The sequence below is a fragment of the Bos indicus x Bos taurus genome, chromosome 3 (assembly GCF_003369695.1).
Source record: "Bos indicus x Bos taurus breed Angus x Brahman F1 hybrid chromosome 3, Bos_hybrid_MaternalHap_v2.0, whole genome shotgun sequence".
Lineage (NCBI taxonomy): Eukaryota > Metazoa > Chordata > Mammalia > Artiodactyla > Bovidae > Bos > Bos indicus x Bos taurus.
The window spans coordinates 95,523,954-95,545,655 of NC_040078.1; the positions used below are offsets into that span (position 1 = coordinate 95,523,954).

At 37.4% G+C, this 21,702-nt stretch overlaps 1 protein-coding gene across 2 annotated transcripts in view; it reads left to right on the forward strand.

Annotated features, from left to right (window-relative positions):
* Positions 1–21,702, forward strand: part of FAF1 (Fas associated factor 1) — a 499,974-nt gene that overhangs the window by 40,401 nt on the left and 437,871 nt on the right. For both annotated transcript variants that reach the window (XM_027537300.1, XM_027537301.1), the window contains exon 2: positions 14,658–14,726. In XM_027537300.1, coding sequence (XP_027393101.1) covers positions 14,658–14,726 — 69 coding nt within the window. The remainder of the gene's footprint in view (positions 1–14,657; positions 14,727–21,702) is intronic.

Here is a 21,702-nt window from a genome sequence, read left to right on the forward strand (position 1 = left end):
TCTGTGATCCAGCAGATTTTCGCAGTTTGATCTCTGGTTCCTCTGCCTTTTCTAAATCCATTTTGTACATTGGAAGCTCATGGTTCACGTACTGTTGAAGCCTAGCTTGAAGGATTTTGAGCATTATCTTGCTAGCATGTGAAATGAGTGCAATTGTACGGTAGTTTGACCATTCTTTGTTGCTCATTGTTTAAATGTCATGTCTAAGAACTCATTACCAAATCTGAGGTCTTAAAGATATACCCTTTTATTTTTTTCAAAGAGTTTAATGTTTTGAGGTCTTATATATATGTTGTTAATCCATTTTGAGTCAATTGTTGTATATGGTGTAAAGTAGGGGTCCAGGTTCATTATTTTGCATGTGATATGAATATCTAGTTTTCTTAGCACTGTTGGTGGAATAGACTGTTCTTTCCCTATTGAACTGTTTTTGCACATTTTTGAAAAAGCAGTTGTTGATAGATGTATATGTTCAGTTTTGGACTCTCAGTTCTTTTTAATAGTAAGTTTTGAAATAACCAAGTGTGAGTCTTTCAAGTTTTTCTTTTCCCAAGATTATTATAACTCTTGTGGATTCCTTGCTGTTCTATATGAATCTGAGGATTGGGTTTTCCATTTCTACAAAAAAAGCTATTGGAATTTTGGTAAGGATTGTATGGAATTTGTAGATTACTTTGGGTACTCTTAATGAAAGTAAATCTTGGAATCTGTGAACATTTGATGTTTTTTCACTTATTTAGGTCTTTTAAAATTTCTTTTAATCATATTTTGTAGTTTTCACTGTACCAATCTTTCACTTCCTTGGTTAAATTTATTCCTAGATATTTTATTCTTTTAGACCACATCATAAAGAGAATTATTTTTCTAAGAGCCTTTTCAGATTGTTCTTTGCTAGTGTATGTAGCAAATATAACCTAGTTTGGTGCATTGATCTTTTATCCTTTAACTTTGCTGAATTTATTAGCTCTAATGGTTGTTGGAGGTATGTATGTGTGTGTGTGTGTGAATTCCTTAGGATTTTGTATATGATCTTGTGATCTGGGAATATGGATAGTTTGCTTCTATTCCAGTTTTGATGTTTTTCATTTCTTTTTCTTGCCTAATTGATCTGCTAGAATTTTCTATATAATGTTGCATAGAAGTGGCAAAAGTGGGCATCCTATCTTGTTCTTGATCTTAGGGTAAATAAAAGCTTTTAGTCTTTCATAATTGAGTATGATTTAGTTCTGGGTTTTTCATAAGTGTCTTTTATCATGTTAAAGAAGTTCCTTTTTATTCATAGTCTATTTTTACCATGAAAGGTTGTTGGCTTTTCAGATTCTTTTTCTGCGTCATTTAAATGGATCATGTTATTTTGTTTTGTTTTTCCTTCAGCTTAAGAATGTGGTATAATGATTCCTCTTTGTTGAACCCCCTTGCAATCCTGTAATATTCCACTTGATCATGCCTTATACTCCTAATATGTAGTTTATTCCATATTGCTAGTATTATGCTGAGGGTTTTTTTCACCTTTATCTGTAACGTATATAGGTCTCTAGTTTTCTTTCCTTGTGCTCTGTTTGTCTGACTTTGTTATTAGGGTCATAGTGACCTCATAGACTGACTTATGAAGTGTTTCCTCTTCAGTTTTTTGGAAATGTTACAGAAGGATTTGTATTAATTCTCTTAATGATTGGTAGAATTTAACGGTGAGGCCATCTCATTCTTGTCTTTTCTTTGTTGGAAGCCTTTTGATTACCCTTTTGATTGCTGATACAATCTTTTTGCTTGTAAGTCAATTTGGATTTTCTATTTTTTTCTTGAGTCAGTTTTGGTAGTTTGTTTTTTAGGGATTTTTCCATTTCATCTGGGATACCTAATACATTTTCATATATTGTTCATAACATTATTTTTATATTTTTATTTGCATAAGGTCAGTAGTGATATCCCTACTTTCACTTCTGACTTTAGTAATTTGAGTCTTCTTTCTCTTATTCTTCGTCTAGCTAGAAGTTTGTCAATTTTGTTAGTCTTTGTGAAGAAACAACTTTTGGTGTTGTTAATTTTATCTATTTTTTATTAATTTTATTCTGATTTTATTGTTTTCTTCCTTTTGCTGCCTTTGGGTTTAGTTAGTTCTTTTTCTGTTCCTTAAGGTATAAAATTAGATTATTGGCTTGAGATCTTTTGTTTTTTAAAATGAAGATGTTTATAGCTGTACATTCATTTTTAGTAGTGAAACAATCTTTTATATGACTTTAGTGTTTGAAAATTTATTGAAACTTGTTTTGTGGCTATGTATAATGTGTTATCCTAGAGAATATTCTGTATGCTCTAAAGAAAAATACATATTTCTGTTGTTTGGGAGTGGAGTATTCTGCAAATGTCTGTTATATCTAGTTGGCTTATAATATTTTTCAAGGTTTTTATTTCATTATTGGTCTTCTTTCTAGTTGTTCTGTACCACAGTGATGGTAGGGTATTAACATCTCCGACTATTATTGTATAACTGTTTCTCCCTTCAATTCTGTCAATTTTTTCTTAGTACACTTTGGAGGCTCTGTTATTATTATCTATATGTTTATTGTTTTTATATCTTCTGAGGGTTGTCCCTTTTATCAATATATAATACCTTTTTAACTATCCTATAATTTTTTAAAAATTTAAAGTCCATTTTATCTCATATTGGTACAGCCACCCAAGCTGTCTTTTGCATACCTTTCCGTCCTTTTACTTTCCACTTAGTTTTGTCTTTGAATCTTAGTCTCTTGTAGATCACCTTTAGTTGAGTCATGTCTTTTTATTCCTTCTGCTAATCTTTGCTTTTTAATTGGTGTGTTTAATCCTTTTATACTTAAAATAATAACTGATAAAGAAACATTTAATTGTGCCATTTTGCTGTTTTTTTAATGTGTTATCTGTCCCCACTCCCTGCCCTGTACCTTCATTACTGCCTTTCGTGTTTGACTTTTTTATATTGTACTGATTTGATTCTTTTCTAATTTCCTTTTTGGTATATTTTGAAGTTTTTCTGTTTTGAATTAACACCAGCTTCAGCAGTATACAGCTATACTTCTATCTCTCTTCCTTTATGCTGTAATCACATGTTGTGCCTTTATATATTACGTGCCCATTAACATCAATTTATAGTTATTGTTTTGTGCATTTTTTGTTAAATCATACAGAAAAAAGAGGAGTTACAAATCAAAAGCACAATAATACTGGCTTTAATATTTACCTGTTTACCTGTGTTTTTATTTCTTTGTATAGCTTCCAGTGACTGTCTAGTGTCTTTTCATTTCCCACTTAGCGTTTCTTGAAGCATAGATCTAGTAGTGACAGTCTCCTTCAGCTTTTGTTTAGCTAGGAAAATATTACTGCCTCAGTTTTGAACGACAGTTTTTTCCCTTTGGTTCACAGTTTTTGTTTTTCACTTTAAATATGTATCACACTGCCTCCTAATCTTTATATTTTCTGATGAGAAATTAGCTTCTAATCTTATTGAGGATTCCTTATACATGAAATACTTTTCTCTTGTTATTTTCAAGGTTCTTTTGGCTTTTGATAGCTTAATCATGGGCTTTCCTGGTGGCTCAATGGTAAAGAATCCACCAGCAGTGCAGAAGATGTGGGAGGGCATGGGTTTGATCCCTGGGTCAGGAGGATCCCCTGGAGGAGGAAGTGGCAACCCACTCCAGTATTCTTGCTGGGAAAAGCCCATGGACAGAGGAGCCTGGCAGGCTACAGTCCATAGAGTCACAAAGAGTTGGATATGACTGAGTGACTAAGCATGCACAGCTTAATCATAATGTGTTTTGCTGTGGGTGTCTTTCATTTATCCTTCTTGGAGCATGTTGAACTTCATAAATATGTGGTTTCCTATATTTGGTCAAATTTAGGAAGTTTTCTAGGATGTTTTCAGCTATTATTTCATCAAATATTTTTCTCTTCTTTCTTTTCCTTCTGAGACTCCCTGTTCTGCATGTACTGGTACACTTATTGGGGTCCCATAATATCTCTTAGGCTCTGTTCATTTTTCTTTGTGTTTCTGAGACTGAATAAGTTTAGCTGGCTAGTCCTCAAGTTCTCTGATCTTTCTTGTGCCTGCCTAAAGTTGCTGTTAAAATCCTATAGCGTACTGTTGAGTTCTAGATTTCTTTGTTGTTGTTTTGTGAAATAATCTTTATCTCTTTATTGATAGTCTCCATTTGTTCACATGTCATCCTTCTGATTTTCATTAGTTCTTTTTTAATGTTTTTTATTGAGTTTTTTGAGCATATTTAAGACAGTGATTAAAAGTCTTTCTCTAGTAAGTCGGATTTCTGTTCTTTCCTCATAGATAGTTTCTATTTATTTCTCCTTTGAATTCTTGCCTGGAAAATCCCATGGATGGAGGAGCCCGGTAGGCTACAGCCCATGGGGTCACAAAGAGTCGGACACGACTGAGTGACTTCACTTCACTTCACTTCTGCTTTGAATGGACCATCCTTTTTGTTTACCTGCATGTGTCATAATTTTTTTTGATAAGTGGTATTTAAAATATCGTAGCTTGATAACTTGGGAAATAAGATTCTTCCCCATTACTCATGGCTTGTTTTTGTTGCTTTCTGTGGGTTGTAGTTTTCTGTTTGTTTAGTGACTTTTTGTAAACTATTTTTGTAATTTATTTGGTTATGAGTGGTTTCTGTCTTAATCTGCTAAGGCTACTGTAACAAAATACCGAATAACAGAAATTTATTTTTGCACAGTTGTGAAGGCTAGAACTCTGAGATCATGGTCCCGGCACAATTGAATTCTGATAACTCTCTTCATGGCACCCCACTCCAGTACTCTTGCCTGGAAAATCCCATTGACGGAGGAGGCTGGTAGGCTACAATCCATTGGGTCATGAAGAGTTGGACACGACTGAGCGACTTCACTTTCACTTTTCACTTTCATGCATTGGAGAAGGAAATGGCAACCCACTCCAGTGTTCTTGCCTGGAGAATCCCAGGGATGGCGGAGCCTGGTGGGCTGCTGTCTATGGGGTCTCACAAAGTTGGACACGACTGAAGCAACTTAGCAGCAGCAGCAGCAACTCTCTTCTGCCTTGCAGATGACCACCTTCTCACTTTCTTCTTGCATGGCCTTGAGAGACAGATGAGGGAACTAGAGCAAGCCCTCTTTGTCTAAGGGGCACTAATCCTATCATGAGGGCTCCACCTTTATGACCTAACATGATGGTGTGATCACTCACCTGGAGCCAGACATCCTGGTGTGCGAAGTCACATGGGCCTTAGGAAGCATCACTATGAACAAAGCTAGTGGAGGTGATGGAATTCCAGCTGAGCTATTTCAAATCCTAAAAGATGATGCTGTTCAAATGTTGCAATCAATATGCCAGCAAATTTGGAAAACTGAACAGTGGCCACAGGACTGGAAAAGGTCAGTTTTCATTCCATTCCCAAAGAAAGGCAATGAAAAAGAATGTTCAAACTATTGCACAATTACATTCATCTCACATAATAGCAAAGTAATGCTCAAAATTCTGCAAACTAGGCTTCAACAGTACATGAATGGAGAACTTCCAGATGTTCAAGCTGGATTTAGAAAAGGTGGAGGAACCAGAGATCAAATTGCCAACATCCAATGGATCATAGAAAAAGCAAGAGAATTCCGTAAAAAATCTGCTTCATTGAGTATGCTAAAGCCTTAGACTATGTGGATTACAACAAACTGAAATATTCTTGAAGAGATGGGAATACCAGACCACCTTACCTGCCTCCTGAGAAACCTGTATGCAGGTCAAGAAGCAACAGTTAGAACTAGACATGGAACAATGGACTGGTTCAGAATTGTCAAAGGAGTACGTCGAGGCTGTATATTGTTACCCTGCTTATTTAACTTGGTTGCAGAGTACATCATGCAAAATGCTGGGTTGGAAGAAGCACAAACTGAAATCAAGATTGCCAGGAGACACAGCAATAACCTCAGATATGCAGATGACACCACCCTTATGGCAGAAAGTGAAGAGGAACTAAAGAACCTCTTGATGAGTGTGAAAGAGGAGAGTGAGAAAGCTGGCTTGAAACTCAGCATTCAAAAAACTAGTATCATGGCATCTGATCTCATCACTTCATGGAAAATAGATGGGGAAACAATGGTAACATTGAGAGACTTATTTCTTGGGCTCCAAAATCACTGCAGATGGTGATTGTGGCCATGAAATTAAAAGGCGCTTGCTCCCTGGAAGAAAAACTATAACCAACCTAGGTTGCATATTAAAAAGCAGAGACATTACTTTACCAATGAAGGTCCTTTTTATCAAAGCTATGGATGTGAGAGTTGGGACCATAAAGTAGGCTGAGTGCTAAAGAATTGATGCCTTCTTACTGTGCTTTTGGGAAAGACTCTTGAGAGAAACTTGCAGAGAGATCAAACCAGTTAATTCTAAAGGAAATCAGTCCTGAGTATTCTTTGGAAGGCCTGATGCTCAAGCTGAAGTTCTAATACTTCGGCCACCTGGATGGGAAGAGCCGATTGTATAGAAAAGACCCTGATGCTGGGAAAGATTGAAGGCAGGAGGAGAAGGGGACGACAGAAGACGAGATGGTTGGCATCACCTACTCAATGGACATGAGTTTGAGCAAGCTTCAGAAGATGGTGAAGGACAGGGAAGTCTGGCGTGCGGCGGTCCGTGTGGTCTCAAAGAGTTGGACACGACTGAGCGACTGAAGAACAACAAAACCTAATTACCTTCCAAAGGCTCATCCCCATGCATCATCACACTAGCCCTTAGGACTTTAGCATATAAGTTTGAAAGGGGTTGGGAGGACATAAACATTATATGTGTAACAGTATCTGAAATCTCTTTTTCTTTAGCTGTGATCTGCTAGTGTTATGAGAGAGATTTCCTGAACACCTTGAATAACAAAGAAAATAAGAGGAAAGAGAAAAGGAAGAAAGGAAATTCTTTCCTAGTCTTTGCAGGCTGACTCTGTGTTGAGACATTCTAACACTCAGCTGGGCTGTATGAAACTCCATGTTAGCCTTTATTTCCTGTTCATGCTATGCCTAGAGATGAGCCAGTTGTTTTCTGTGAGTAGGTGTCTTACCTTGGACATGTGCATGTCCTTCTAAATTCCCCACATGTTTTTCAGTGCCCTAATTTCCCAAAGAAATTCACTTTGCAGCTTTTTCTCCAGATTTTAGACATGTCTTATTTCACTTAACTGTAATATTTTGTCCCAAAAGGCAGCGGATTTTAATTTTTTTTCTTTTTAAATATTTATTTTTATTTACTTATTTGACTCTGCTGGGTCTTAGTTGTGGCACGTGGGATCTTTAGTTGCACCATATAAACTCTTAGTTGTGGCATAAGGGATCTGGTTCCCTGCCCAGAGATTGAACCATGGATCCTTATATTGGGAGCACAGAGTCTTAGCCCCTGGACCACCAGGGAAGTTCTGGTAGTGGATTTTTCATTTTCCTTAAATTCTTTTTCAAAGAATTGCCCCTTGATAGCTACTTTTCTGTCTAAAGAGATCCAGATTGATCAAAGGAGAGTGCCCTCAATCAGTCCTTGAGGTAGCCCCATACAGGTCACAATAGACAAACAAATTCTTTGAAAACAAAGTATACTCTGCTCCCTGTAGAACTAGGGTCAAGGGTCCAACCATTGGAATGTGGGCTAGGGCATTCAAGATTGTTATTGACCCAAGAATGAAGAAGGGGAAAATAAAAATGCCTTAAGGTTTTTATACTGTTTTTAAGTCACCTTTATTTTGTTTCAGTATTTGTTTGGTTGACATAAAGCTTTCACCACTTTCCAGAGTTTTGGCAAATTTGTCTCTGACAGTTTTTGCTCAATTGATGTAAGTTTCTGTGGATGGATGGGTTCTTAGAACTACCTCCTCAAAATTTTTTCTTTTTCTTTTTGAAGAAAAATAGTGTTGTCATTGAAGAGGTGTATTTTTGCTTGTGCTTTCTGGTAATTTCTGTGGTTAGACTTGCTCTCTACTCCTGTAGTTTTTCTTTCTACTTCCTGCTATGTAACTTCTGCCCTGTCTTAACTGTTTTTCAGTTTGGTTCAGTCGCTCAGTTGTGTCCAACTCTTTGCGACCTCATGGACTGCAGTATGCCAGGCCTCCCTGTCCATCATCAACTCCCGGAGTTTACTCAAACTCTTGTTCATTGAGTTGGTGATGCCCTCCAGCCATCTCATCCTCTGTGGTCCCCTTCTCTTCCCACCTTCAATCTTTCTCAGCATCAGGGTCTTTTCAAATGAGTCAGTTCTTTGCATCAGGTGGCCAAAGTATTGAAGTTTCAGCTTCAGCATCAGTCCTTCCAATGAACACCCAGGACTGATCTTTAGGATGGACTCGTTGGATCTCCTTGCAGTCCAAGGGACTCTCAAGAGTCTTCTCCAACACCACAGTTCAAAAGCATCCATTCTTTGGCACTCACCTTTCTTTAAAGTCTAATTCTCACATCCATACATGACCACTGGAAAAACCAAGCCTTGACTAGACGGACCCTTGTTGACAAAGTAATGTCTCTGCTTTTTAATATGCTGTCTAGGTTGGTCATAACTTTTCTTCCAGGGAGTATGCGTCTTTTAATTTCATGACTGCAGTCACCGTCTGCAGTGATTTTGGAGCCCAGAAAAATAAAGTCTGCCACTGTTTTCACTGTTTCCCCATCTATTTCCCATGACGTGATGAGACTGGATGCCATGATGTTTTCTGAATGTTGAGCTTTAAGCCAACTTTTTTGTTCTCTTCTTTCACTTTCATCAAGAGGCTTTTTAGTTCCTCTTCACTTTCTGCCATAAGGGTGGTGTCACCTGCATATCTGAGGTTATTGATATTTCTCCTGGCAACCTTGATTCCAGCTTGTGCTTCATCCTGTCCAGCGTTTCTCATGATGTACTTTGCATATAAGTTAAATAAGCATGGTGACAATATACAGTCTTGACTTACTCCTTTTCCTATTTGGAACCGGTCTGTTGTTCCATGTCCAGTTCTAACTGTTACTTCCTGACCTGCATACAGATTTCTCAAGAGGTAGGTCAGGTGGTCTGGTATTCCCATCTCTTTCAGAATTTTCCACAGTTTGTGGTGATCCACACAGTCAGAGGCTTTGGCATAGTCAATAAAGCAGTAATAGATGTTTTTCTGGAACTCTCTTGCTTTTTCCATGATCCAGCAGATGTTGGCAATTTGATCTCTGGTTCCTCTGCCTTTTCTAAAACCAGCTTGAACATCTGGAAGTTTATGGTTCACATACTGCTGAAGCCTGGCTTGGAGAATTTAGAGCATTACTTTACTAGCATGTGAGATGAGTGCAATTGTGCTGTAGTTTGAGCATTCTTTGGCATTGCCTTTCTTTGGGATTAGAATGAAAACTGACCTTTTCCAGTCCTGTGGCCACTGCTGAGTTTTCCAAATTTGCTGGCATATTGAGTGCAGCGCTTTCACAGCATCATCTTTTAGGAATTGAATTAGCTCAACTGGAATTCCATCACGTCCACTAGCTTTGTTCGTAGTGGTGCTTCCTAAGACCCACCTAACTTCACATTCCAGGATGTCGGGCTCTAGGTGAGTGATCACACCATTGTGATTATCTGGGTCTTTTTTGTACAGTTCTTCTGTGTATTCTTGCCACCTCTTCTTAATATCTTCTACTTCTGTTAGGTCCATACCATTTCTGTCCTTTATCGAGCCCATCTTTTCATGAAATGTTCTCTTGGTATCTCTAATTTTCTTGAAGAGATCTGTAGTCTTTCCCATTTTGTTGTTTTCCTCTATTTCGTTGCATTGATCGCTGAGGAAGGCTTTCTTATCTCTCCTTGCTATTCTTTGGAACTCTGCAGTCAAATGGGTATATCTTTCCTTTTCTCCTTTGCCTCTCACTTCTCTTCTTTTCATAGCTATTTGTAAGGCCTCCTCAGACAGCCATTTTGCTTTTTTGCATTTCTTTTCCCTGGGGATGGTCTTGATTTCTGTCTTCTGTACAATGTCATGAACCTCCCCATGGTTCATCAGGCACTCTGTCTATCAGATCTAGTCCCTTAAATCTATTTCTCACTTCCACTGTATGATCATAAGGGATTTGATTTAGGTCATACCTGAGTGATCTAGTGATTTTCCCTACTTTCTTCAATTTAAGTATGAATTTGACAATAAAAAGTTCATGATCTGAGCCAAAGTCCACTCCCAGTCTTGTTTTTAGTAGCTTTTATTAGTATTTGGATCCTTTGGATTATTCCTATCTCTTCATGTAGCTTAAAATGAAGATTCCATTTTTAAATGTCTTACTTGTTTTGCTTTTTTATGTTATTTAGGATTTAAGCTGTTCCTTTACCCTCCAGAATTCCCTCTTGATGTTTGTAGTCAGCATTCTCTTCCAAATTCCCCTCCCATCCAGGTTGCCACATAACTTTGAGCAAAGTTCCCTGTATTATACAGTAGGTTTTTGTTGGTTATTCATTTTAAATATAGCAGTGTGTATCTATTGATCCCACACTCTGTAACTATTCCTTCCCTCATCCTTCCCCCTGACAACTATAAGTTTGTTCTCATTAAGTCTGTGAGTCTCTTTCTGTTTTGTAAGTTTATTTGTATCATTTCTTTTTAGGTTCCACATGTAAAGGATGTCAGATGATATTTGTCCTCTGTCTGACTTATTTCATTCAGTATGACAATCTCTAGGTCCATCCATGTTGCTGCAAATGACATTGTTTCATTCTTTTTAATGGCTGAGTAAGAATTATATATATGTACCACATCTTTTTTAGCCATTCCCCTATTAGTGGACATTTAGGTTCCTTCTACATCTTGGCTATTGTAATCAGTGCTGCAATGAACATTGGGGTGTATGTATCTTTTCGGATCATGTTTTTCTCTGGATATATGCCCAGGAATGGATTGCGGGGTCATATGATAGCTCTGTTTTTAGTTTTTAAGCAACCTCCATACTGTTCTCCATAGTGGCTGTACCAGTTTACATTCCCACCAACAGTATAAGAGGGTTGCCTTCTCTCCACACCCTCTCCAGCCTTTATTGTTTGTGAATTTTTTGATGATAGCCTTTCTGGCTGGTGTGACGTGATATCTCATCGTCACTTTGATTTGCATTTCTCTGATAATTAGTGATATTTGACATCTCATGTTCCTCTTGGCCGTCTCTGTTTCTTCTTTGGAGACATGTCTGTTTTGGTCTTCGTGAGTGGTAGTTCTTAATAAAGTCCATTTTATCAGTTTTTTTGATTGTACTTTTGCATTTGTATCTAAATGTCACAAAGATTTCCTTCTATGTTTTCTTCTAGAATAGCATTAGAAATAGAATGAATCATATATGTAATAAATTTCTTTAGTGTCCACATTAAGAAACAGAAAAAATAAAAGAAACAGGTAAAATAAATTTAAATGTGTTTTATTCAAGCCAATTATTTTTTATAATTTTTTATAATTTCGTTTATTTATTTAGGCTGTGCTGGGTCTTTTTTGTTGTGTGGGCTTTTCTCTAGTTATGGGGAGCAGAAGCTACTCTCTCATTGAGGTGCGTGAGCATCTCATTGCAGTGGCTTCTGTTGTGGGGCACAGGCTCTAGGGCGCATGGGCTTCAGTAGTTGCAGTTCCTAGGCTCTAGAGCACAGATTCAATAGTTGTGTTGTGTGGGCTTAGCTACTCTGCAGCATGTGGAATATTCTCCAACCAGGGATCTAACCCTGTCTTCTGTATTGGCAGGTGGACTCTTTACCACAGAGCCACCAGGGAAGCCTTTAAGCCAATATACTTTAAATGATTATTTCAACATTTGTTCATTTAGAAAAATTATTAATGAGATACTTCCCATTTTAATCTTTGTATTAAGTCCTTCACTGGTATGTATTTAACACATCTTAACTCAGTTGAACTACATTTCAAGGGCTCACCAGCCATATGTGTGTAGTATCCAACAGCACAAATTTAGAGGCTTTGTAGTTTGGGGTTTTACTTTATGTCTGTTATTTATTTATTTATTTAGATATGTATGTATTTGTTTATTTTCCACTGTATTTGTTACTAATATAAAAAAAGTTAAAATAATTCATTCTCAGTTCTCCAGTGGCTCTTATTCTTCCCTTTTGCCCATACAACTCCGACCTCTTTCCTTAGGGCCAGTTCAAAACTAAATCTGTTCACTGCCATTTGCATGGACATCAGCGAATGCCATGGATGTAGGGAAAGAAGGTTGGGAGTGGGCAACAGTACTGTCTGCGGCTAAGTCACTTCCGTTGTGTCCGACTCTGTGTGACCCCACAGATGGCAGCCCACCAGGCTCCCCTGTCCCTGGGATTCTCCAGGCAAGAACATTGGAGTGGGTTGCCATTTCCTTCTCCAATGCGTGAAAGTGAAGTTGCCCAGTCGTATCCGACCCTCAGCGACCCCATGGGTCGCAGCCTTCCAGGCAGCCTTCCAGGCTCCTCCGCCCATGGGGATTTTCCAGGCAAGAATGCTGGAGTGGGGTGCCAATAGTACTGTCTAGGTTCTACCCAAAGATGGGCCAGGGGGAGATTCACAGAATTCAAGCAAAAGGGCGGGTCACCTCACAGATATGTAATCTTAAGTAAAATGGGCTGAAGAGGACATAAAAGAAAGAGTGATTGAAAGTGAAGTCACTTAGTCGTGTCCGACTCTTCGCAACCTCGTAGACTGTAGCCTACCAGGTTTTTCCGTCCATGGGATTTTCCAGGCAAGAATACTGGAGTAGGTTGCCATTTCCTTCTCCAGGAGATCTTCCCGACCCAGGGATTCTAACCTGGGTATCAAATGGGCCTACCCTGTGTCCTCTTCGACTTCCCTGATGGCTCAGATGGTAAAGCATCTCCCGCATTGTAGGCAGGCACTTTACTGTCTGAGCCACCAGGGAAGTCAAAGAGGACACAGGGTAGGCCCATCTGATACTTAGAGGACATCTCTTGGGCCTATGTCAGACCCAAAGAAATTGGCACTGGAAAAATGGGGAGGACCAGAAAGGCAGTCTTGGGTAAAGTTTCATAATTTTTCCATGTTGGGAGGTGGGGAAAGTCTAGACAGTACAGTGGCCTCACTCAGTTGGGGAGAAAAGAGTACTATACTGTTGAAAGTGACAAAGATTATGTGAACACCAAGAAAGGCTATGAGGGGACGCACAGTTTCACAAAGTATACTGACCAGAGACCTTAGTAGTGGGGATCATGCTATTCGTGCAGAAGCAGTGAAACTTAAAAACAGGAGGTATAGCCTTTCAGGGAGTATGACTACCAGTCATTCAAGCTTGACCTGGGATTGGACCACCTGGTCGGTTTCACAGAGCAGCTGATACTATTGGGTGTAGGGGTTGTGACATATAAAGAACTTAAAAAACAAGCAGCTAGAAGAAGAGAACTGCTCTACGCCTCTCAGGAATTAAGGGCAACCCTGGAGGCTGGGTGGACAGATGAATAAGAAACAGCACCAAAGAAGTTTCCTGTTCAGCAGTCATTGGCTAGGGGGAGGAGGATCCAGGAGGCAGTTGAACAGAGCAAAGATGGGGTCCTGAAAACGAGTCTCTGGAGGCTCGATCAGAAGTATGTACACTGCACACCAGTGATGAAACACAACTTTGGACCCCAAATGGGGGAGGTGGCCATTGGGAGTGGGTGTCACTGATTGGTTGTTGGAACAGCCCCACACTAGCTATCACAGGACCACAGGGAAGTATATGGCTGGTAGGTTACAGAGGGCTGTGGGAAGGCACAGTCTCACAGAGGAAGTCCATTGATGCCTGGGTGGTAGAAGACAAAGAGTTCAGTCCCCATATGAACAGTGGACCTTTTTGGCAAAGCGTCAGCAGACAGGGCAGTTGAGTCATGTCTTTCATAACCTGGGGTCCATCCTTGGATAGGCAGGTATTCTAAGTAAGAGACCAGCTCGTGAGACTTGGAGGATTTCTCCGCTTTTTGTAAAAGCTTGCCTGGAGGGATCCCTGTGGCCTGGTCCAGGAAAAGGCAGTTCATCATTGGCCCCCTACCAGCTGTGACCACATGAGCCAGATCTGAGGCTTAACCCTTTTCCCTGCCCCAGGGAGGAGATGGGAGACTGAGCAATGGTGGAATCATCGTGAAGAGCTGACTTGGAGTCACCAGGGTTTTCATTGCCATGACAGGAGGGCCTCGAAGGTGAGGTAGTCTGATGGGACTTTCAGCCCTCTCCAGGCTCCTCCTGCTCTGGCAGTGAGGGCTGCTGCTGCTGCTGCTTTCCTTTCAGCATTGTGGTTCTGCAGTGGCAGTGGCTGCTAATATTTTGTCTGTTATTATTTTGAGTTAATTTTTGAATAAAGTGCGAAGTATGGATCAAAGTTCATTTTTTTAACACATGATTGTTCATCAGAAGCTGTTTAATAGAAGTTGTCCTGGGGCTGTAGAGATGTAGTGATCATCCTGGGCTCCAATCAGCATTTAAACATACTTTATTACTTTATTGTCTTTTACTTCAGTGTAATGTTAAGTTATATTGTAATGAACAATTTTCAGACCATCTGTGTAAAATGCTTAGAAGTGTTAGGCATTTAATGTCTTGGCTTTGTTCACATACCTGTTCAAACTTAAATTGCACATTATGCTGTTTGTTTCTTTCAATGCTAATTAACCTTCATTCCCAAAATTCTATCTAAAATTCTTACTTTGTTTTCAGGCATGTACTGGCATTGAAAACATTGATGAAGCTATTACACTGCTTGAACAAAATAATTGGGACTTAGTGGTAAGTGCTTTTTCTTTTTTACAGCTTTATTGAGATATACTTGTGAAACAACATTGTGTAGGTATAAAGTGTACAGTGTGATGATTTGATGTACATATATATTGCAAACTGGTTACTATAGTAAGGTTAGTTAACACATTGCTCTTTTAGCAACTTTCAACTATATAATACAGTATTGCTAACTATAGTTACCATGCTGTACAGTGGACCCCCAGAACTTATTCGTGTTAAAACTGGAAGTTTATAACCTTTTGACCACCTTTACCCATTCTCCACCCACACCTAGCAACTGTCACTTTATTCTGTTTTTATGATTTGGTTTTCTTTGTAGATTACACATATCAGTGAAATCATGCAGTATTTGTCTTTCACTGTCTGACTTACTTCAAGTGCTTTTTTCTTTATCTGGGCTTCTCTGGTGGCTAGGATGGCAAAGAATCTGCCTGCAATGCAGGAAACGGGGGTTCGATTCCTGGGTCAGGAAGATCCCCTGGAGTAGGAAGTGGCAACCCACTCCAATATTCTTGCCTGGAGAATTCCTTGGACAGAGGAGCCTGGTGCGCTGTAGTCCATAGAGTTGGAAAGAGTTGAATACAACTGAGCAACTAACTCTATCTTGACAATGAAATTTTATCAATTCTGGAATGTCTTTAGCATTACTTACAGGTGGTTTAGCATATCATACATGGTCCATCTATAATTGTAATCTGAATGAGGACAATCTGAATGTCATATATTTAATATGAAGTTCATATTTAGTTCAGTATTAAACTGCTAAATTATTATGAAATCTTAGGTAATTTCAATTATCTTTAAACTTCTCTTACTGTATATTAAGCTTCATTTTCCCCTGTAGTATTGTGGTAGAGATGTTTGGAAGGAGAGGGAAGTCAGACTTGTTGAATGTCTGAATAAGTCTACTTGATGTTTCTCCACTTGGGGTGGAGGTAGGGGGCCTCACTGATGATTACTTTTTTCTAAAGCTATTAAAGAAGTGGCATTGTGCTGTGGCTTTCCTTATGAACTTCAGGCAGTTTATTATAGAAATGGTTTAGTTTTTTGTTTTTTTTTTTGGAGAGGGGTTGGGCAGTAACTCAGAAGGCAAGGCCCAGCGTAGCACTGCACATTGACAAAATTGTATTTTATTTATAATTGCAAAGCAAACTAAAAATAAATTGTACAGTAGTATAGGAACAGTGTTGGTCGTGTTGGGATGACACATATCTCTCAATGCCTTTGAAATCCTAAAGAAGTCTAAATTAGAATTTTGAAGAAATGTTAATTTTCAAAAGTCAAAACTGAAAGTAATAATAGAGGTGAGATTAGATACGTAGGTATGTTCAAGTCCATACATAGATTTATATAATCAACTTAATTATCTATGTGTTTTGTGTAGATTTACCACTATTAATTTATAAAGGATAAATTAATAATCACATTTAATTCCATCATTTAGAGATAGTTATTGTTTAACTTTTTTGTGTATGTTATTCTAGAATGTTTTATTTTAATTTTATGATTTAAATTTTTTTTTTTAATGCAAATTAGAGTTTTCTACTTCTGCTGTTTTGTAGTCTGAGTTTTTCACTGAATGGGCTATCATGAATGTCTTTCTGTTTGAGTAAATGTGACCATTCATCATTCTCTCTAATGTTTAATGTTTGGCTGGTGCTTTATGGTATGGTTATAGCAGAGTAATTTGACCAATCAGTCTTATGCTGTTAGATAGAATTTCTGTGATATTTTGGAATTATATATGTTATAGGATATTCTTTTACATTCATCCTTGTGTATTTAACCTACTGTTTTCCTGGAAGACAGTGAATAAATTCAATTAATAATTTGAATTTCTGGGTCAAATTATGTACATATTTTTAGGCTTTTGGATAATTATAGTTATACTACCTTCCAGATTGGTTGTGCTAATTTAAATTTCTACTGACTTACATACATTTTTAGGATTGCCTGTTTCATTATCTTATTTTTTCATGTTTTAGCACTTGTCAAAGTTTATAAATATTCTTACGGCCTGACTTCAAAACCATGCTTTCACCACTGTGATTCTGTTAACAAAGCATGATAGAGGTGACATATTCCTGGTTTCTATGTGGTGGAAGGGGGAAAGGACAGTAGCTTATTTGAAATAATATCACCAGGTTTCTTGTCTTGAAACTTCTTTTGCAATAGCAAGAACATTGCTTTATTTAGTATGTATATTTTTAGAGTATCTCTTAGAGAGGCTGATGCAAATTACTGGTTAAGGTTAAAAATCTCACCAAGCCACGCATGCATGGTACTGGAGTAAAGGGAGGTTGTATATTGGGACTAATGGACTCCAGGTCTTTGAGGTAAGAATTTCCATTTTGGGGGAATGGCTATAAGTTCTTTCCTTGTCTGCTTCATATTGGTCTGTTTCATTAGTTTTGAAGGTTAAATTCTTACTGAATCTGGATTTTTTCTCAACCCAATAATCTAGAATATTGTAAGAGGAGAATTTTCCCAGGTAGTTAAATAATTGAATGGTACAGGTATTCTCCATCTGTGAGTTAAAATTTGGAAAAATATTAAAATAGCATTTGGGCTAAAAACACTGATGCTATCTTTCTGCAGAAATGCAATCTCATTCTTTGTTGTGCCCAAACATCCTTTGTTGGGCTATCTTTCACAGTTTTAAACTGGCTTTTTTTTTTGAAATATTTGTCTTAGCTGGCTGTTCTTTGCACATAATCCACTTGTATTCACAGTAAACGATTGCTATGCTGTGTAACTATCTTACTCGTAAGTTCTCATTTACTTTGTTTTTATGTAGAACTTACTTTACATTGTGGTTTTTAAAAAACAAAGCAAGTATTTTGAATAATCCATTACTAGTTCAAACTTTCTTTAGGATGATGAAACTTTTTATGTGGTGTTTTATATATTTTGTCTGTGCATTATATTTTGTGTTTTTAAATTATGATTATCACTGCTTTGTATTTTATGGGCCTTGTGGAAGAGTTTGCATAGTTTAAGTTTTTAACTAAGGACATGTTTGAATTTCAGATTTGCTAAATGTATCGGTAAGACATCTCCAGTGTTTTTGTGCATATTTTACTAGAGATGTGGAAAGGAATGTAAGTTAGGCATCATGGTCTGGAATTGTAATGAAATTTAAAAAGTCCAGTAACAGAAAACTCATTCTGTTGGTGCTGAATGCTTACAGTTTACCCAGATTTATGCTCGATACAATGGAAGCTTAAAAACATGTTAACACTATATGGTGTCTGAAGTGTACTGAGAAATTGATAAAACAGGTGGTCTTTTATACATGCATATTATACTCAGAAATGGGTATAACTTCCTGAAAAAGTAATGATTGCAAATATTGTTGCCATTTGATAGATTTAGACATACAAATAAAAAGGAACTTTATATGAAAGCCCAGTCCTAGCAACTTTAATTATTAGTCACTTTCTCTGATCCTGTACATTATTTTCATTATATAGCTATCCACAGAACAGTGCTTCCAAACCCAATGTTTTAAGTGGCCTACAATTGACTGCTTATTTGGGGGGGCAACTGCAAGTTGGCTTATATATGCTAAATTCTTAAAACAAAATAACATCAACTTTAATAATATTGGTAAGCATCTTGAGATACTGATCTACTTGATGTGAATCCTGTAGTATTACTCCCCGTATTTCTGTCTACCTCAGACTTAGATTTTTCACATTGTCTTGCATTTTTAGTTGAGATTAATGTCATTGCAGTGATTCCTTCTTTGCAGAAAAGTATTTTCAATGTACATCCAGAAAGCTGAATACCTAAAGAAGAATTATTAGCAATGAATTAGAATCTTTTACCAAAGGATTGCCTTCTTACATGGAAGCGTGCTGCATGATCACTATATATTATAAATTATAAATCTGGGCTCCACTATTGACCCACTGCTCATATTCTGTTTTCAGTATAGAAGATTTTGGGCCAATGGAGAGTAGTAGTCAGTGCAGCTTGTGCTTATTTTGAGTAATCAAAATATGAGGCAGCTAACTATCATGGTAAACCCATTGCATTCATCTTGAATCAAGGGCCCTGACTTTCAAACTTCTTGTTACAATTTTATTCAGTGTGGCCTAGGCCAAGTTACTTCTCTCTGAATGTCATATAAAATTAAGGAATTTGGACTAGTTTATACTCAAGATCTCTGAAACATTAAATACTTATGAAGAGTATTTATGTCTTAATTTCTAATAATATTCTATAAAAACAGTCAATTATGAATTATAGTACAAGTAAATATTTTAGTGGAACTTTATAAGTTTGAAACACTTGTGTGTTTTATTTTGATTAATCCTTTTAACAGCTTTTTGACATAAATAATGGACAAGATGCTGTGCTAGTTGTTTCATGGAAGGTCTGTACATATGAAACTCCTTCAGTAAATTAATATTTCCACTGAGCTCTAGGAGATCCAGGGGAAGCTATTTGATGTATACTTAATAAACTAATGCTAAGTGAAATAAAGTACAAGTAAACATTAACCTAGCCATACTTCATTTTAAGTACTCCATGCTCTTTGGAAATAATTTTTGAACTTTGCACTCAGTTTCTACTCTAATTTGCTGCCTGTGCTGACATAGCTGCTTTGTTGAAGAAAGGCTCTATTCAGAGTGCTTGTATTTATCTTTAACTACGTGTCCCAACTTACGGCAAAAGTGAAACAAATCAGCGTGTCCAATTTTGGATCATTACTGAATTTCTAGTCTTCAAAAATAATTTTGTATTAATAGAAGTTTATAGTAAAGACAGTAAATCTAAAGAGTCAAACCCAAGGAAAATTATGCACATAATCTGTCTCATTTTGAGATTCATTGAGGTGCTTTGAGACATTTCCATTCCACCAATTTTCACTTTTGAAGAAATGTGTTTTAATAATTATCCTGAAATGCGATAGAACAATTTCTTCTTCTGCGTTACTCAAGATGTGGCTTAGAGTTCCTCGAATGTGCATTGCTTTGCTACTTTATACAGTGTTATGAACACCTGCAGTTTTATGAATGAACTAGTCTAACCAGTGACATAATGAGTCTCTGTCATCGTCAGAAGCAGCCAAGCATTGAGTGCTGGGCTTCATCAATGGCCATTAGACACTGGCTTATATTTGCACAGATCTTTGCTGTGACAGAAGAGATTTTACTGTGAAGGAGTACCTCGTCATATCAGTTTCTCCTCCTTTGCTGTAGCCTTCTTTGTTTCCCTTGTTTTATGGGACTATAAGCCCTTTAAAATTCTACAGAAGTTTTCAGTTTCTCACTTTGTGATTTGACCATCATCCACCCACCTCTACCTTCTCTTCTTTTATTGAGGGTCGGCTTTGTGCTAGCTATCATGTCAAGTGATTTACGTACATTATTTCATTTAATCTTCCCAGCAAGTAGATATTATCTTTAAGGGGGGTAGGTAGATATTATCTTTATTTTATAGATGAGAAACTGAGGCCCAGTGCTTTAAGTAAATTGTTCATGCTCACTCAGCTAATAAGGGGTAAAACTGTGGTTTTGAACTCGAGTTTCCCCTTTAAAATTTTAATAGCTTTAATATTGTAGTTTTAAGGTTACTAGATTTTCTGTAGTGTGTTAATCTTTTCTGAACTATACTTTTCTTTCTGTCACTCACAGCTTATTTCATGTTGTCAAATGAAAGAGCTTTTGCTATAGTTACATAATGGTAATTTAAATATGTTTATGCTCTGATTTCAAATAGGTTCTAATATTCTGGAGGAAAGGAATTATGTTTCTTATTAATTTTGTTTTAGCACATGGTAGTTGCTTACTAAAATATTTGACTGATATTATTGGTGATGGACAGGGAGGCCTGGCATGCTGCGATTCATGGGGTCGCAAAGAGTCGGACACAACTGAGCGACGATCTGATCTGATTGTTAATATACTTATTTTTAAGTCTATTTTCCATTTCCATTATTTGGATATTGGAAAAGTCTTTGCTATTCAGACTTGTGATTCTTATTGCTGTCAGTCTTCCTTATCTGGCAAACATAAGATTTGAGGAAAGAGGGAGGCCCAGTTACATAAGGTATAGATTGGACTGATTTCATTATCTCACGAATAAAATTTAGATGATTTCTACCTATTGTGGCTTTTTGAGAAATATTATTCACAAATAAATCCTTTTCTTTGCAAGTTTTTTTCTTGGCATCTCAAAAATAATTTTTTCTCTCCTATTTATTTCTGGTTGTACCATTCTACTGTAAAGGAAGCTCTAATGAAACCTATTTGAAGTTTTTCACAGTTCTGCCTCTCAGGAGAAAACTAAGTGTGATAAAAGATCACTTCTAATTAATGTATAATTAAGTGGGTATGAAAGAATTGTTTTCTGTCTTTCAAAGGAAAACTTGAGTTTTTACAAACATGAAATTCTCAGTTTACAAAACTTACAGTTAATGGTTCACGTTATTAAATCAAAACTGTTTGAGGTCCATGTTTTACCCCAGACTGCAACTTAGCTTTCTGCTTATTTCTTATTGGCTTTTGCTTCATATGTTACTTTTCCTTTGAATGTAATCTAGTTCTAGAACTACTCTATTACATAAGCCAGATATCTCCTGTTTTATAAAACCCATGATAGATAAAAGTTCAGAGGGTTTAAGACTTGGTGAGAATGCAATATGTTAATCACCCAGCAGGAAATGATATGCCCATTGTTAAGTGCAATTTGGAAATGTGGCTTAATATTTATTGATTTCTAGTATTACTTATCTAACCTATGATTTAGAGCACAGGTGTAGAAGAAAGCTGAGTGCCGAAGAATTGATGCTTTTGAACTGTGGAGTTGGAGAAGACTCCTGAGAGTCCCTTGGACTGCAAGGAGATCCAACCAGTTCATTCTGAAGGAGATCAGCTCTGGGATTTCTTTGGAAGGACTGATGCTAACGCTGAAACTCCAGTACTTTGGCCACCTCATGCAACGAGTTGACTCA